Here is a 17,452-nt window from a genome sequence, read left to right as displayed (position 1 = left end):
CATATGAAGATGTCACAGTTGTGGTTTAGTCCACTACCCTCCAGTGTCACATAAAAGAAAGAACAACTTGGTAAATCCATTCAAGACATCATATCAGTCGAAACTCAGTCTGCAAATCCATTGGCTATTGATTATTTTGGGAGCTCTGGTGTAGCCAGTGGACCAGTTGACTTCTTCTTCTATGCATCACTCACCGTTAACAGTTTTGATTTGCAACTTTATTTTTGTTTTTACAATAAGTTCTGCATCTTATTCTCTCCTTGTGAACTGTTCAACTGCAGGCAACCAAGCCTGCTCAGACATGACCACAAACAGACGGAAACCAGAATGCTTCCAATTGCTCATTCTTGCCATTGCCTACAGATTCTGCATACATATGCATAGATCATCTTGTCTAATTTTGCATATCTTTAGTAGAGGTACAAAATTTATCTGCATGCTTTGGTTCAAAATGACCTCAATCTTTTTATGAAAGTCTGTTCCTCATCCACGACAAAGGCCAGAGCAAAAGAGACAAGTTATGGCTGCATTCCTGGCTGTCTTTTTCTATGTGATTTTTTTTAGGACTTGTGGCCACGACTGCCTATTTAAGAAGAGTTAGAAGTCATTGTTCAGAGATTGTGTAAAATAACCAACAAAACAGGTTTTATAATAATAATAATAATAAAAATAATAATATATTAAAGTAATAATAATAATACTAATAATATTAAGCATGAATTTAAGTTTTCAATGTGAAGAGACAGTGATGAACTTGTCAGGTGGCAGATGCAGGAGACTTTGACTGTATTAACCACTAATGTAGCACTAATGAGTAGGTGAAGTCTCCGGTCCTTCACATTTACAAACAGAGGGTGGCGGTAATGCGCCTAATATTCAAAATTAAGAAAGAGAAGAAGAAAAGCAACCGGAAGCGTTCAGCTGTATATTTTGTAACAACAGTCCAATGGGAAAAGACACTGCTGGAGTGATTTCATTCACTGTTTTGTGGTGATCTCTGTCTGAGGGAGCAGCATGGAGCCTCCACAGTCACAGGGAGAGGACTCAGCCGCTCCCAAAGCCCAGCTCTCTGCAGCGATGCGGGCGAAGATCGAGCGGAACCGGCAGCGGGCGTTGATGCTCCGACAAGCCCGACTGGCGAGCCGCTCTCTGTCCGCTATCGAGGGCGCAACGTCGGCCAAAGTCTCCAAGACCATCGACTCCGGTGCGGGTTTCTTCATCGAGGAGGACGAGGACGGAGAGGAGGAGCAGAGGATCAAGAGGGTTGTGCACCAGCCAGGTGTGTATGTGTGTGTTTGGTGACTTTAGTGTCTGCATGCATCATGCTTATTGACATGTGTGTGTGTGTGTGTGTGTGTGTGTGTGTGTGTTTTTCTCTCCAGCTCCGGTGATCGAGCCAGACTACCTGGTGTGTGAAGACTGTCAAAAACCCTTCATGGACTCGTTCCTCAGCAACAGCTTTGACCTGCCTGTGTGTGATAAATGCAGGTACACACACACACACACACACACACACACACACACACGCAAAAACTGCAGGTGTTTGATGTTTGTTTAATGGCTTTTTTGAGCATGACACAAAAACGTGCACACCAGAGGTTGCACCTGGTAGGCTAATTTCTCTTTTCACTCTTCACTATTAAGTCTCAACTCTTTGCCCTCAAGTCCCAAATTAGTTATAATATATCCCAAATTAGTTATAATAACTTTATATATATATATATATATGAAGTGTTTTTCTGAAGTTATTATTCAGCTCTGACCAGAATTCCTGTATAATGTGATACAGTCACATTAAAGAATATCATGCCAACAGTGTTTCTGAATTATAAAAGATAGAGTCATGGATGTCACGGTATGCTTGCCAAAAATATGAGTCTTTCATCACATTCTCAAATGTCTGCTTTGATAGATATTCAGCTTACTGTCAAAGAAAGCAGAAATATTCATATATAAGAAGCTTGAATCAGAGAATTCTGATGTTTTCTTTTACTTAAAAATCACTTGAAATTATTAATTGATATTCGGGTTAGTTTGCAATTCCTTAAATAGTTGAAAAGTAACAGATTATTAGATCAGTGGTTGCAGATTTACTCAGATCATAACTTTTTTTTTTTTTTTTTACAATCACATTGACTGAAAATCAATTAAATGAAAGCCATTCGTCCCTCAGAGACAATGACGAGAAGCATAAGCTGATCTCCAGAACGGAGGCCAAACAGCAGTACCTGCTGAAGGACTGTGACCTGGACAAGAGAGAGCCTCCGCTCAGGTTCATACTGAAGAAGAACCCTCATAACCCACGCTGGGGAGACATGAAACTCTACCTCAAACTACAGGTACTGACACTGTGTGTGTGTGTGTGTGTGTGTGTGTGTGTGTGTGTGTGTGTGTGTGAGCAGATGGTGTGGTTGTGGGCAAAATGTCAAAATCAGTTTTTTTCCATATATACTTTTATCAACGTTTAGCAGGAATAATGGTTTGGTTACTCTAAAATAAGTGCAGCACGCTATAACTGCTCTAAAAAGTACAGATTGTATTTACTATCTGGTATTACATATAACTTAAATGTAAAAAGTATTACATAGTGATGTTACAGTATACATAAATTAACATTTAAAGGGGCCCCATGGCAAATTTGAAAGCATATGAATTTTCAACCTGGAGGTGGCTGAAACGGCAGCCAGCAGCTAACGGTGCTAACTCCAACACTGTTAAATAACGGTAACAGTTCTGACAGTGTTAACCGGGGCAGAGCTGGAGGGTGGGCGCTACATTTTTCAGTCTTTTTCATTTATTTATTTATTTCTAACATGTAAAAGAAAATAGAGAAATGATTATACAAACAAGTATTTACAGACAGTGAATACATAAAGCAAAAGAAACGGTCAAACACACGATGACTTGGTTCACATATATGAAAAGGAGTGAGAAGTACAAATTTATTTAATTCCACCCCTTCTCCATAAGTCACAGAATTTTGATTTACTGCCTTATTAATTAATATAATTACTTTATTTTTAATTTAAACTTATACTCTAATTAACTAAACATACATGCAAACACCTGCATGCCTTAGATCAAACATGAGTCCTGCAGAACCCTAAAATACTTTGAGGATGCCATCCTAATATCAGCAGGGACAGCCACATGAGCACAGCGCAAAGCGGCGACAATAAGCGAGCTAGAGGGATACGCACAAACATGTACGGCGAGACCGGTTTACCACAACAAACAGAGAAGCTCAGATTACAAAACACACAGAGGAAGCATGACCTCATTCTCTGCCCGGGACGCCATATTTCCACTGTGTCTTAACAGAGCAATAGTGGATTGCTGCTGTATTACTGCTCTGAATGTGGTATACAGAACCTTTATATACACGCACGGTTTCCAAAGCTCGTAACTGATGTAGTTTGGGAAAAATGTTTTCCTCATGAAGTTATTGACACTTTCTTTGTCTTTTTCTAGACTTTCATCTATTTTGTCCTTCTCTTTGCTATCTCCATTATAAATTTCGCAGGGATCGTCAGGGACCATGTCAGTAAAAATGAACATAAAGCATGCTTTTATTGCAATTTTTTTTTGTGACTTAAAGGTTATTAAATTTCAAATTTGTCAACAACACAAAGCACACCACAGATATCACAATCCCCAAAAGAACACCAGACAAAAGAGAGAGAAAAGAAAAGAGAAGAAATAAGGTTTGGATTGAATAACACCAAAAGACAGAACAAAAACAAATAGACAAGAGCACTAGTGAATGATAGACTAAAAGTAAATCAGGATTTAAGCACTGACATGGTAAAAAAAAAAAAAAAAAAGTGTCCGCACCACTGCCACAAGTCTCCACACTTTGTCCCTAGTATATGAGTGTTTAAATATTGTCCATGTCATAGTGTCCATATAGATATCTCCTTCTGATTTACCATCGCCTCCCCTTCTGTATTCATGAAAATTCTTTGGTCAGCAGATGAGTGGGAATTGCATAGAATGTCCAAAAAGCATTGAAAGATTATATATATATATATTATCAAGCTGCAAACAAACCAGTCAGTCAGTCATCTTTTTGATGTCATTGTGATTTAAATCAAATTTGCTTTTGAACCGTGCTCTGACAAAATAATAAAAAAATATGTTAATGAATAATTAATTGAATTGTTGTTTTAAATCAAAGCCACAAACAAATGTCAAATGCTTATTCTGTATGTGACATTGAGTCCATGTGAACTGTGTGTCTGTGTCTGTTTGGGGACGCAGGTGGTGAAGAGATGTATGGAGGTGTGGGGTTCAGAGGAGGCCCTGGAGGAGGCCAAAGAGACCAGGGAAGAGAACAAAGAGGTGCAGAAACAGAAACGCTTCAACAAGAAGGTCAAAGGTCAGTTTCCTGTTTGAGCCCAAAGTCAGTTACATTAACAGATAAAATGTAGGACGAGCGTCAGGTGGATAGCACCTGTATGCAAGGTTCCCGCCGGTCCTTAAAAAGTCTTAAAATGCGTTGAATTCATTAATATAAAAATAAGGCATTAATTGGTATTAAAATGTCAGTATCAGTATTTCAAAAGTCTTAAAAATGCTCTGGCATGGCAAGTGTTAGTTTATGTGTCTTTTTTGTTGTGATGTTGCATTGTGAACTTTCAAAATAAATGGTAACTTCTAATTATTTAAATTAAAAATCACAAAGAAATCTCCCCAACAAAAGCCAAGTATTTCCCAGTTCTAATCAGTTCTAACTTTTTCACTGGACTGGAATATTTTATGCAACAATTAACATTTGGACAAAAGTTCAAATTTAAAAAAAAAAAGGTGTTTGTTTTTATTTTGTTGATTTTTTTTCAGTTTTGGTTATTGGAAAAATGGTGACATTTAAAAAAAGTCTTAAATATAACTTTCCTTAAGCTGTAGGAGTGTGTAGGTGAGGGTGTTTCATGTAGAGTGTGTTTGTGTGTCAGAGCTGCGCAGGGCGGTGAGGAGCAGCATGTGGACCAAAGACACCAGCGTTCACCAGCATCAGTACGGACCAGAGGAGGTGGTGGATCCAGAGGAGGACCTCTACAAGAAAACCTGCACCACCTGCGGACATGAACTCACCTACGAGAAGATGTAGATACACACACACACACACACACGCACGCACACACGCACACACTGACAGGTACAGGTTCAGTCTGAGGAGAAATTTGGTGCTTCTGTGGGGAACCACGCCTCTCAAAAACCTTTCAGCTGTATTCTTTTTATGTCTGTTTTTCTACGGGTATTTGTTAACAAAACACTCCATCTCGATCACGAACAAGGGGCCAAAATCAGTCCTGTGGGACACACACAGGCTGTTATTGGTCCGTATTAATTTCTATTTAAAACAACAGTTACTGACCTCAGCTTGAACTTGGTATATTTTTAGCAGATTGTCTTTCCAGTCCGCTGCCTCATGCTGCACTTCCTGTTTTTTGTCATGCATAGAGATTCCCTCTAGCAGTGGGCAAATAAAGGAAGGCACGATACTGAAACTTGAATATACCGTCTTGCGTAAAAAAAAAAAAAGAATTGTAGTTGCTGCTTTATGACTGAAACCAGAATGACCAGCGAGAATAAAAACTGCTTCCATGGACAAAAACGTGAATTTAGAGAAGGAGGGTCTATTTTTAGGACAAAATATGTTAACTACACTCCCTCTCAGCTTTGTGGCAACAGGTCAAATTTGTTATTGTTGCTTAATGCAGATGCATTCTGGTGATAGATTTAAAACATTTTGTTATTGGGGATGTCCTCCTTGCTCAATTTCCTCTCACTGTTCACTTCATGACATCACTTTCCAATTATAATTGAAGACATTGGTCTTTCATCTATTCTTGGACAAAGATGCACTCGTGCGTAGACCTCAGTCCGCTCTGAAGTTGCTGGAAAATTATTCAGACGTGAGATATCTGCTGAGAAATACTGGACTCTGTGGACTCATGTTTCATACTTCAGCATCAGCTGTAAAGAGACAGGCTGTCACCATCCAGATACTACCAAACACTGCATAAAATACTGGACTTGGCCACTTTGACGTCACCCATTGGTTTGTGGACTACCGTTGTGAAGCCTCAAGTTTGGCATTTTGGCCATCACCATCTTGTGTTTTTTTTGTTTTTTGGAGACACAAAGGACTGTATTTGGACGAGAGGCTGGAGCAGTGGAGGAGTGAGATCTGTGTGAGAGCCAGAGGACACTATGCACGCCTGATTTGTCATTCACAAGGAAGCCAAGCATCAAAGCAAACCTTCATGCATCGCCCGTTTCATTCTAAATGGGGCTATAATTTACAAAATGAACATCATGCTGTACTGAAGAAGACTTAAAACCGGTGATTTAGACCATAAAACTCATGAGTAAAATGTTTACTGAAGCAATAAGTTAAGTGACAAGTGAGATAATCCTCTCATTGACGTCTGTACAGCTGGAGCTCTTGTTTTTTGGACTTCTGGTGGAGTCGCCCCCTGCTGGCCTTTAGATAGAATGCAGGTTTACGCACCTCTGCATTGACTTTACTTATCAAACCCAGAGATGACCAATAAATTACTTCTAATACTACAGTGACATTAAAAATGTGAAAATTGCATTTATGTCTTTGTAAAAGATTTTTTTATGTTATGTAGAAGTTGTTATGAAACATTCAGTCATTTTTTTATTTAGCTTTATTTCACTTTTATTCAGACATTTCCATTAAAATTATTGAGATTAATTTGTTCGTATTTTCAACTTTTGAGACTTACTAGGAAGTCTTAACATTCTTAAAACAGTCCAGGCCACGTTTGCATCTGTTTTTTTTTTTTTTTTCTTTGTTTGTTTGTGTTTTTGCACAAGCTGCAGTCATGTCTCTGTCCTAGTAATATGGAGAAAGTCAAATATGACTTCTTTTTTTTTTACCAATTACCTGGATATCAGTATTGCTACAGCATTATAGGGTTGACTATTAGTGCTTTTACATAATAAATAAACAATGACATTTCTGATAAATAATTATCATCATCATGTGAATATAATGGGTAAAGGCAAATAATAGAACATCTAGAAAAGTCTGGTGAGTCCAGAAAATCACATCACTGTGCTGAAATGCAGCCTTTAAATCCAGGGAAAAAAACACAAGACCTACAATATCCAAAATCTAAAGCTCATCAGGAAATCATTCAGATAGATATAATATTGTGATATATTGCCCTGACCAACACTTTCCCAATTGTAATCTTATTCATGGTGTGAGTCCGGGGACCAATTCAGCTGCAGGGACATCAGGGGTCTAGGGACATTAACGTTAGTTGAGCCGTGCTCTGCTGGGGAACGGCTATTTGTAATGTTAATTTTTGTTTATGGTTACATTTACTGAGCAGTATTTTGTAAGTGGTATTTTGTTGTTCCTGAAGTGGTTAGCATTTATAGATTTTATCAACACATTGATAATATATTTATATATAATCAGACTCAAGCTTTTATGGTCTTTTAAGCTTGCTTTTTTTGGACAATATTCCATAATTAATTTCTTTATGTATCTTACTGTTAAGGACACTTTTTCTAAATTAAATGTAGGATTGTGTTTGTTTCTCGAATTTAATAGAATTTTCATTAATCCTTCCTCACTGTTTTATAAGTAGAAGAAGTCCTTGAAGTGCTACAACTGCAGTGAACAGCTGGGCTAACTCCACCTTCTGTGGAAGATCATATTATACTACCTTAAGCTCCAGAACAGCAACTTACTGGAAATTATGTGGTGAGAACATTTTGCTTCCAAAGTCATGAATGAACACTCAATTAAAAAAAAATAATAATTTTAATAAATCCAATACAGTAAATAAAAATATAGCTAAGAGGAGGGTTCGGATGCAATTAAAATCATTAGTCTGATGTATTAAAACAATACAGTGTTATAATTAAACACTCCTGCTTTTAAAATGCTCTACAGCCTGACAGTTGAGGCTGCTGTAAACTCCAGCAGTCTCCAGCTTGTAGAAAACATCACACTGTAAATCGTTCTCTCCTGACAAGTCCACAGAGACAATATTAAACATCTCATACGGAGGTATCAGTACTTCGTCCTCGTCTGAGTCAAACTCCGAATAAGACTTGAGGTAGGCGCCGTAGCACGTGTAGATCTCAAAGCAGGTTCTCCTTCCAAACTGACGCAGGCCCTTGTTGAGGGAGCTGGAGGCGAAGGAGCCGAAGCGGATGGTTTGACCAGATTCGCCGCTGAAGAGCAGTTTGCTTCTGCGGTAGGTGGTGTAGCAGCTTCTTTGGTTGAGTTTGAGGAGCCGGATGGCGTCAGACAGCAAGAAGTGGAGGGCATGGAATCCAAACGATGTCTTGTAGAAAGCTTTCTCACTGCGGACTGCGCGGTTCAGGTCGTCATATGACCCTGCTGTGTAGGTGCACAGAGCCCTGAAGTGATTCCAGGACAGCGGATCATAGATGTCCTTATTCTTCATGGCTTTGAGGGCGCAGAGTTTAGTGTACGTGGTGTGGAGACCTTCCCTGGTGCTCCTGGGGAGGTAGTAACGCTTCACTTTGATCAGCATCTTTTGGGAGCAGCCGTAGTACATGTCATCGACAGAGTCCAGAGACAAGCTCAGAGGGATTCTGAGGAGACGTGACAGGCTGCGTGCTGAGGCAGTCGAGGACTTCAGTGTGGTATTTGTGGAGCCGTTGTGAACATTTACAGGTTCTGCAGAAGCTGAAGATGGGTTCACTGTAGCGTCCTGTGGAGACGATGTCACAAAATCCACCTTTTGGACATCAGAGCTTTTCAAAAGAGGATTTTCAGCATCCTGTTCTGGCAACTGTAGAAACATAAAACACGTAGTTTTATAAAGATAATGGATTTTACACAATAATAACACTAACCATGTGAGTTTAAACAGTTTTAATTAAATCAGTAATGTAAGTGTTTTCAAAACACTCAAGGTCACCTTACAAGGCTGAGTAAATAAAATACAGTGTGACAAGATCAATTAAATAAGGGGGGCAAATTTACAGTGTATAAAATCATTATGCACAAAGGTTTAGTGTGGCCAGATCAAGCTGAATAAGGATCAAACAGAGTAAGTTTAAAAAGGGGGTGTGTTGTTAAGGATGTCATAAAGGTACAGAGGAGCGAGGTTTTGGATAGCCTTAAAGGTGAGGATCAGTGTCTCATAATTAATGCAGTATTTGAGCCAATGAAGATGGGGGTGTTGTGATTAATGGCGGGGGTTTTGGTGATGATGCAAGCGACAGAGTTCTTGGCCGGCTGAAGTTTACGGAGAGATGTGAGAGGTAGACCAAAAAAAGAGTTACAATAATCTTAATGTTCTTTACTTAACTATTCAGGATACAAAAATATTATTTTACAAGATGGTGAAACGTTGTAGCATCAGTAGATATTAGTGGCATGTTACTGTATGTATGTGTTATCTTACCATATTTGCAGAGAGAGGTCTTATCCTTACACAGAGGAAGCAGAGGGCGATAAACATTAACACACTGTCTTTCAACATTATTGAAGATACCTAAAGAACAAAAAAAAGTATGCATTTACTCCTCCTGTCTTACACAGTATATAAACCACAGGGCCTTCTTTAATCGAACAGCAATCCATTAGTCAGAATAAATATCTATTAGCGCCGGAGACATTTTGATGTCTCTGTGCTGGCAATAGAATCGACCAGAGACATTATGTTTTCTGGTTATCCGTCTGTCCATCCCTATCCTGTGAGCGTGATGTCTCAAGAGCACCTTGAGGGACACAAATGTCCACTTGGGACTCAAAAAAGAACAGATTCGATTTTGATAGTTAAAGATCTAAGGTCACTGTGACCTCGAAAAAAATAACAGGTTTTTGGCCATAACTTAAGAATTAACTCTATACACTAATTCTGAAAAAAAAAAAAAATTAATATTATTATTATTATTTTTCATAACTCTGGATCAGAAAGGGAGTATTTGTTCAGACACTGAATTGGTGACACTAATCTTGGGGGTTCATCTTGAAACTGATTGCATAGATCTGAGCTGCCAGGTTGAATGTGTGTGAAGCATCAGTGTTTTAGAAATTGTAGCTTCTTTGCAGCAGCATCCATATTTGAAGTATTGTGTACTGTTATGGCTGTATTTTTAAAATACCTTTCTAATCATTTTTTAAATTACTTTCAGTATCTCCCAAAAATCAAGGCTACATTTTAACTTATGTCATGTGGCAATTGTAATATCTACTCATGACATATTCATAATGCAGGAAATACAAACCAAACAATTTGAAAAAGAATCATTTCATTTGATCTTACCAGGTGATGATGCAGATGGTGCTGTGACCGTCTGAGTCAATGAGCTCCTAAATCTGTATGATGCCAGTCATCTTTTCTTATACTGTGTCAGATCAGGGGCGGGGTCAGCCAACACATCCACTCATGTATTTACCAAGAATTTTCCCAGATATTTTTAGATCAGCTCCAAAAGATGAAAGTTGCAAGGTTAATGGGTCAGCTCACCCAAATTACAAACTTACTTCACATTGGATTCTCCCATGTAGTTAGTTTCGGTTTTACTTACAAAGGTCTTGAAATGTGAGAAAATGCAGAAATAACTTACACTGCAGAAATGCCAGAATGAAAACTGCTGACTACACAATTTTTTATAATTACATATCAATGTATTTTTTGAGTGCAACAAACTATTATCCTCCATTGTATCAAAGTGAAGGCAGAATTATCAGATAATGTTGAATTTAAAAAAAAACAATCTGCATGGATAGATGCTACTAGAACTTCATATTAACGAGAGACATTGGAGAAAACCTTTAAATTGTGAAATCAAACCTGTTAGACAAAACCAAAGTCTCTACAGAAAAATACTTATTCAATTTTGGGTCAGTTTTTGAATCCAGCACTGGGTCAATCTGGTGCACAGCCAGTAACATTTACTCATGAGCATAACTACCAGGTCACCAATCATACAATAGTTTTTTTTTTTTTAAACCAGTTTAGCATATTCTAGATTATTTCCATTAGGTAATTCAGCCATAGCAATAGGGTCATTTGTACCAATTAACTCATTTACATTTCTGTTCGATTATAAATTGACATTTGTTGGGTTGTTTACCTAATAATTTATTTACCTTATTTTCTTAAACCAAAACAGCTATGTATTTAAATTTTTCCCCTTTATATTCTGTCATCAGTTAAACCAAATATTCATTGTCCGTAACAGGGTCGCAGGGTTGGGGGCTGGATCTTATTCCAGCTGTCATTGGGCGAATGCAGGGAACACCAGGAATAGGTTGCTGGACTATTTGCAGGGCTAATGTGTATACTATTGTTTTTTCAAGCATAAAGTCATTCCCATTGCTTCTGAATGGAAAAGTTAAGTTTGCATTTTTATCTACAAGGAAGTCAAAACTGAAACTTAATTAGTAAAAGTCACCACTCTGGTGAAATACATGTTTAACCACCAAGTGAGAGTATTTTCTTTGGGAAGTACCTTGCACTTGCACAGCTGCTTTCTTAGTCATTGCTCAGTTCAAAAAAATAATAAAATAAATAAATAATAGGTCAGCAAATTCAATTTATCACTCAAATAGTTGATTGACTTTCGAAAATACACTTCAGTGGAATTATCTTTCATGGTAGCGGACCATCAAGTATTATTTTGGCTACACAAAAAGTAATTATGAAGCACTATAAAAGTTTAGATTCTTTAACACATCTTCTGGAACTTTTCAAAACCATAGATCACATTGTAACCTTTTGACTCAATTTAAATTTTGTCTACATTTAACATTTAGATGCAAATATACTTCCACTAACAGTAAATGTTTACAACCTTTATTTTCTTTCAATGTGAATGATCAAAAAACACAAATACATACAATACATACAAATATTTAAGTTTAAAATTCAAAGGTTCTCTGAACATCAGGGGCCTTAAATACAAAAGCATCATCAGTACTGTCAACTTTGACTCCCACGACCTCATCCTAGGAGAGAAAAGAAGTTGTCAGATTTTGAAGCTGCAAATACACAGACATCATGTTGGAACCCTTCTAAGTGTTAGAAGCACTCCTTGATTTCAGATATGGAATAAACTTATTGTTAAGTTTTCCATGAGTCTGAAGAAAAAAAAAGTACCTAAATGTTGTCAAATCTCGATGTACTCTAAATATTATGTAGGAAATTAGCCTTCATTCTGCTACTTACGTCACCAAAGTACCTCTCGATGAGGTTATGAGCAGCCTGGTACACCATGTGGTTGTCATGGTTTTGCAGCATCTCAATGCGGTCCAGTCCTCCCAGCTCTTCAACCAGCAGGCTGAGTTTCTCCGTCTCACCGAGTTTCTCTGCTGCCTGAAAAGCCACGTACAGTTACCTAAATCATCTGACCATTTCAAGTTTGAAACTAATCAAGTGCAAAAAAAAAAAAAAAGAAAAAAATGCAGTCACCCCCCCCCTCACCATGAACATGTTGTTGATGGCATCCAGTATGACCAGGATGACTTTAGCATCTTTGACCTGCAACAGGTTGATGATGGCCTCCAGGGCCCCGCTCTGCACCAGATGGACCACCTGCTCCACAGTGCCGCCACTGGTAAAGTTTGTCACCGCCCACACTGCCTCCCTTTGAGTTTTGAAGTCTCCCTGATAAAAATACAATCAGCTTTTTCCTCACAGAACATTTGTTGCTGTCCAGTGAAAATTGTGAAGATGTTCCTGCTAGCTACTGCATTAAGAGACTGCAAACAGATGGACTGAAAAGTTGTGAAAAGATGTATACATGTCTGGACAGAAAAAGTCATGCCTGATCTACTCACATTTCTGAGCTGCTCCACCAGAGGAGGGAGCAGGCCGCAGGTGATGAGTTGTTGGATTTGCTTGCAGGGTCCTGCAGCAATGTTGGATAATGCCCACGCTGCCTCTTTCTGTATACTGGGCTTCGGGTGCCTCATCAGTTGAGGCAGGGCTTGCAGAACTCCGGCATCGACCGCCACCTGGGTTTGCAGGTCTGAGCCACTCACTATGTTCCCGATGGAGCGGAGAGCCGGGGTCTGGAGATCACACAAGCAACTGATTATGTCAGGTAGTGACAGGACAGTGAATAAGACCAACTTGAAAACAAGCTTTGAGGAAAACCCTACAAGTAGCCATGCTTTTACGGAAAGAGAACGTCTAAAGTACTTCTTTAACAATTACGAACATGGAGTCCAACTAAAGTAGCGATCTGGTCTTAGTGTCTCACATGCAGGAATGTTGGATCTTTAACACCCATACATGTGGCACCTTTTCAAGTCCAGAATGTTGAAAAACGTTTAGTTCATTAAAGAAGGCTGAATGATAAAAAAAAAAAAAAAAAATTACCACGACACTGAGCTCTTCATGACTCAAGAGCTCTACCAGTCGAGGGACGATGCCAGTTTTAACCACAACATCGATGCGGTCATTGTCACCGTCTGAGAGGTAGGAGATGGCCCAGCATGCATCAGACAAGATGTCCTTATCACTGAGATGGAGCAACTGGATCAGAGATGGAAGCACCTGAAGATGCAACAGTTATAGCAGTCACCCTGCTGGTGTCTTTGGCAATCTTTGGCATTGGGTGCTAGAAACAACCTGTGAGGCTGTTTGTTGCAGAGCTATGATTTCTCTTACCTGCAGCACCGCAGACAAGGGCGGAAACGGGTTCTTATTTCGACACAGGTTGGACAGTGTCCATGTCAGGTTACGCAGGTAGCCAATCTGGAGTTATGAAAGCATTATGACCAACAGGACTTAACAGCAGCAAAAAACAGACTCCTGCAACAAAAGTTTATTTCCAAACCTGACTGATTATGTACCACTCTGTTGGGAAGTGGGATGTGTGTGGGGGAAATTGCCTTTTGTTCTACTACGTCAAATTTTACACTTAAAAAAAAATTACAGTGCCATGTAAATTGGAGTACTAAACTTTACCATAGTAGGCCTGTCTGAGGAGTAAATATAGTCCATTAGATACAGCTTCACATAAAGTCTGACTTACTGGTGTGTCTGGGGAGATGCGGGCAAGTAAGGCCGGGATAACATTGCAGTCAATCAGGATGTCTCGATAAGCTGCGCCGTCACCTGTTAAGGAAGTTGGGTTTGTGATGTTGGTGCAACAAACCACAGTGTAAAGTGAAATAAGTGAAGCGCCTGCATTCCACAATTTAGCGTTCAAAACTAAGCCCTTTACTTACAGTGCAAAACAAACAGCCATATTAACATTTGACATGAGCGTGAGTTACTTCAAAGCTTAGTTAAAGTCCAAGTTAGTGGTCCATCAGGTGTACAACCACTTAGTTTTGTCCTTATGTAAACAATCATATCTACCATCCTTATTTTATCAGTTGTATCAGTTTAAACTCAAATCCAGACATGAGAATATACAATAAATTTAACGTCTTACCTGCTATGTTTCCAAGAGCCCAGACAGCCTGCTCACTGATGTGCAACATTGGTGAAGCCAGCAAAGCGATGAATGCTGGTACAGCCCCGTGCTCCACCACCTGAGACACAAATACACTGTTTTGTCATCTTTTAAACCACCAAAGAAAAATCTGTGTACCTTCAGTGCTGAAGTTCATTTAGATAAAAGTTTGTTTTTGAGGCACAACACTTATAGGATTCATCATCTTCTGTTCCAGATACACAGCATCAGTCATGTCAAACATTAGACTCGCCCTGCCTGTGCTTCACAGAGCTCACACCTGTTGAGTGTGCCAAGATGTTCCAGAGGCGATGTTTGTAAGAGCCCAAGCTGCTTCAAACTGCAGAGTCGGCTCATCATCCATAGACAGGAAGGACACAAAGCGGCACAGCAGGCCCGCATCTATGATCTCCTTCAGAGGAGGGTTACGCTCCTGAGACAGCAGCTTCCTGAGAGAGGGGTGAATAAAATAATTATTTCCAAAATCAATTAGTTTTCATGGTGAAACACTGGAGAGATTTGCAAATAGCACAATAAGTCTATGTAACAGTGTTAGAAAAGGCCATCATACAATTTTCCAGTATTCCCATGTGATCCTAAATTTGCTGATATTTTTCAGTAATCTGTTATTTTGACACTAAATGCAACCACAACCATTATCTAATGCTACAAATTATTGCTTTTAATGGCTCACCTGGCTGCCTGACAGCCTCGGGCCTGTGCCTCTTTGCAGTCGGAGTTGACGTCTTTAATGATTTCCTCCATGGGTAAAGCGGCCACCTTTAATGACATATACACCGTTAGAGGCTCCATTAGTTTGAGCGAGCTCGTTAAAGGTTTCTTTGACTGACCATCTCGTTGGAGATGTAGGTAGGGGAGAGGGCCTCCTCGTCCGGGAGAGATGACAGTGTGATGTTTCTTCTCTTCAGGAAACTTTCATCCTTGTGAGCTTTGCGCAGCTCCACGCACACTGTGATCCTTTTCTCTCGGAGTTTCTGCAAGAGGTTAAGATGCAGTGTCGGTGAAAAATATCAATACGTGCGAGACTGAAAAGTAATCGTCAACTTACTGCCGGATCTTTGCCCTTGTTCTTGAATTTGGAGATCCGCTCCACAACAACGTTCTTGGTCGGCATAGTGGACTTTTACGCACGGTGGACGCGTGCACTCGGTTTGACTTAGATGAAAACTTAGTGTAACCTTCCGCAGGGAGGTTATAAGAGGCTGAGCTGCCTCAGGTGAATCTGATTAGCTTTAATTGATGTAACGCGCCTTTTGATTTATTCACGTGCAGCTCTGCCTGTAACGTTTCCCTCCAGCGGCAGTGAGGCGCGGCAAAGGTCTGTTAACTGCTTTCTTTGCATTATATGTGTAACAGCGATTTTGTTTTCAATATATTTTCTTAATTACTCGTCGTACCGTGCAGTCTGCCGAGCTATAATCTTTGTTTAACAGGGACTCCGGGACGCCAGGGGGTTCCTAAAAGTTACTGCAGTGGGGCATCCGAATTATTTTTGAAAGTTTTAGTCATCTTTTCAAAAATTAAAATATGTCTGAAAAAACGCTTTCACAAAAATTCACCATATTTTGCTTTCTGCAGTCGCTCATCTTTTAAATTGTGGAGTTTGCTCCATTATCTGCAAAGCAGATACACGTCATACTGCATCCTGAGGCTGTTATGTTATACTTTATATGTAGCAGAGGGTCCCTGCTCTTTCTTTCTTTCAGCTAAGGCAGAGGTGTCCAAACTTTTTTTGTGTAAATGGGGGCCAGATTAGATAATATGAAACTACCTGGGGGCCACCTGCTTCTCGCATCATGTTGAAAAATGTTTTCAAAAAATCCCATAATGATACAAACAACAGTTTAATTTTCAGTGAATAAGAATTCACTGTCAACAACACTTCTTGCTCTGTATTGGCAAGAATCTGGCGATACAGTACAAACCACGACACAGTTTAGGAGACAATCATTCCAGATATATTGCAATTCTGTAAGCAAGGTGATGTTTGAGTGTGTGTGTTTAAGTAAAGATATGAGTTACTTGAGTATTTCCATTTCCCTCTGATATATACCTCTACTTGTATATATTTTACATTTACACCACAACAGGTATAACAGGTCCTTTATATGTTATACTTGAAGTATATCTTAAAGCTAATACGTTTGCATTTTTACCTAAGTAACATTTTGAATGCAGGGCTTTTATTTGTAACAGTGTTTCTACTCTGGGGTATTACTATTTTTACTTCAGTACATATCCTAATTTCAAGTCATACAAGATTTTTAAGAGCACAACTAGTAGATAATAATAATCATAATAATAATAATAATAATAATAATAATAATAATGATAATGATAATAATATCCAAATCTAAAAAGCCTACATAAAAATAACTGAATACAAAGAATTAAGTGAAAATGTTAGATATGTTACAATAAGCCTTGAAATTCCAGTGTGATTATTCTTGTGGTAATATAAGTAGTTGTGGCTTATTTCAGACAATAGATGGCAGCATAAGTTAACTTTCACCTGACCGTGTGTGAGTGTGTGTTGAGGTAAATGTGATGATATCTGATGTGCTGCTGAATCAATTTGAATTGGCTGTATGTTACATTGCAGGGAAAGAGTGGTTAAACAGTGACAGGATGAAAATACATCGATCAAATGAGTGAAAGAGAAGAGTTTGTGATAGAAAGTGAGGCAGAGAAAATGTGTGACAGTGATGGACTCTCGTCTTCCTCTCTAACAACCAGGAAGGGCTGAACAATAGCAGCTGAAGTGGAGGTTTCCCCCTGACTGAGTTATAATCACTTCCTCTGGATAACACGTGTTCACACACACACAGGGGTCATGTGGCTGTGAGTATGAACACACTCTTTCTCTCTGCAACCTCACCGCCAACCTGAGTGTATGTCACCGCCAACCTGAGTGTAGGTCACAGCCCTCGTCATGCTTGTTTCCTCTAATACAGCAACTTACGCCTTCTTTCTCACACCTTGCCGTCTCTCT

General features: G+C 39.2%; 3 protein-coding genes across 3 annotated transcripts; 1 reads left to right on the top strand and 2 right to left on the bottom strand.

The window, feature by feature from the left end:
• The first annotated feature begins 939 nt into the window (after positions 1 to 939).
• On the top strand, positions 940 to 6,594 carry xpa (xeroderma pigmentosum, complementation group A). Its single transcript, XM_042485524.1, has 5 exons — positions 940 to 1,279; positions 1,383 to 1,488; positions 2,174 to 2,339; positions 4,261 to 4,378; positions 4,953 to 6,594. Exons 1-5 carry the CDS (start codon positions 1,015 to 1,017, stop codon positions 5,105 to 5,107), a joined length of 810 nt encoding a protein of 269 aa, XP_042341458.1. The 5' UTR covers positions 940 to 1,014; the 3' UTR covers positions 5,108 to 6,594.
• Positions 6,595 to 7,857: 1,263 nt separating this feature from the next.
• On the bottom strand, positions 7,858 to 10,316 carry LOC121942636 (ecto-ADP-ribosyltransferase 4-like). The gene is made up of 3 exons (XM_042485898.1): positions 10,293 to 10,316; positions 9,429 to 9,518; positions 7,858 to 8,810 (listed from the first exon to the last, which is right to left on the bottom strand). The coding sequence occupies exons 2-3, from the start codon at positions 9,504 to 9,506 to the stop codon at positions 7,908 to 7,910; spliced, it is 981 nt and encodes a 326-aa protein (XP_042341832.1). The 5' UTR covers positions 9,507 to 9,518; positions 10,293 to 10,316; the 3' UTR covers positions 7,858 to 7,907.
• A 1,554-nt stretch (positions 10,317 to 11,870) lies between these two features.
• kpna7 (karyopherin alpha 7 (importin alpha 8)) lies at positions 11,871 to 15,635 on the bottom strand. Its single transcript, XM_042485116.1, has 12 exons — positions 15,509 to 15,635; positions 15,291 to 15,434; positions 15,134 to 15,219; positions 14,720 to 14,888; positions 14,419 to 14,518; positions 14,014 to 14,096; positions 13,647 to 13,733; positions 13,356 to 13,532; positions 12,812 to 13,045; positions 12,456 to 12,638; positions 12,201 to 12,347; positions 11,871 to 11,980 (listed from the first exon to the last, which is right to left on the bottom strand). The coding sequence occupies exons 1-12, from the start codon at positions 15,572 to 15,574 to the stop codon at positions 11,894 to 11,896; spliced, it is 1,563 nt and encodes a 520-aa protein (XP_042341050.1). The 5' UTR covers positions 15,575 to 15,635; the 3' UTR covers positions 11,871 to 11,893.
• Between the last annotated feature and the right edge of the window lie 1,817 nt (positions 15,636 to 17,452).

Source organism: Plectropomus leopardus, chromosome 4 (genome assembly GCF_008729295.1).
Source record: "Plectropomus leopardus isolate mb chromosome 4, YSFRI_Pleo_2.0, whole genome shotgun sequence".
NCBI classification, from domain to species: Eukaryota; Metazoa; Chordata; class Actinopteri; order Perciformes; family Serranidae; genus Plectropomus; species Plectropomus leopardus.
This window is presented reverse-complemented; position numbering and strand designations above follow the sequence as displayed.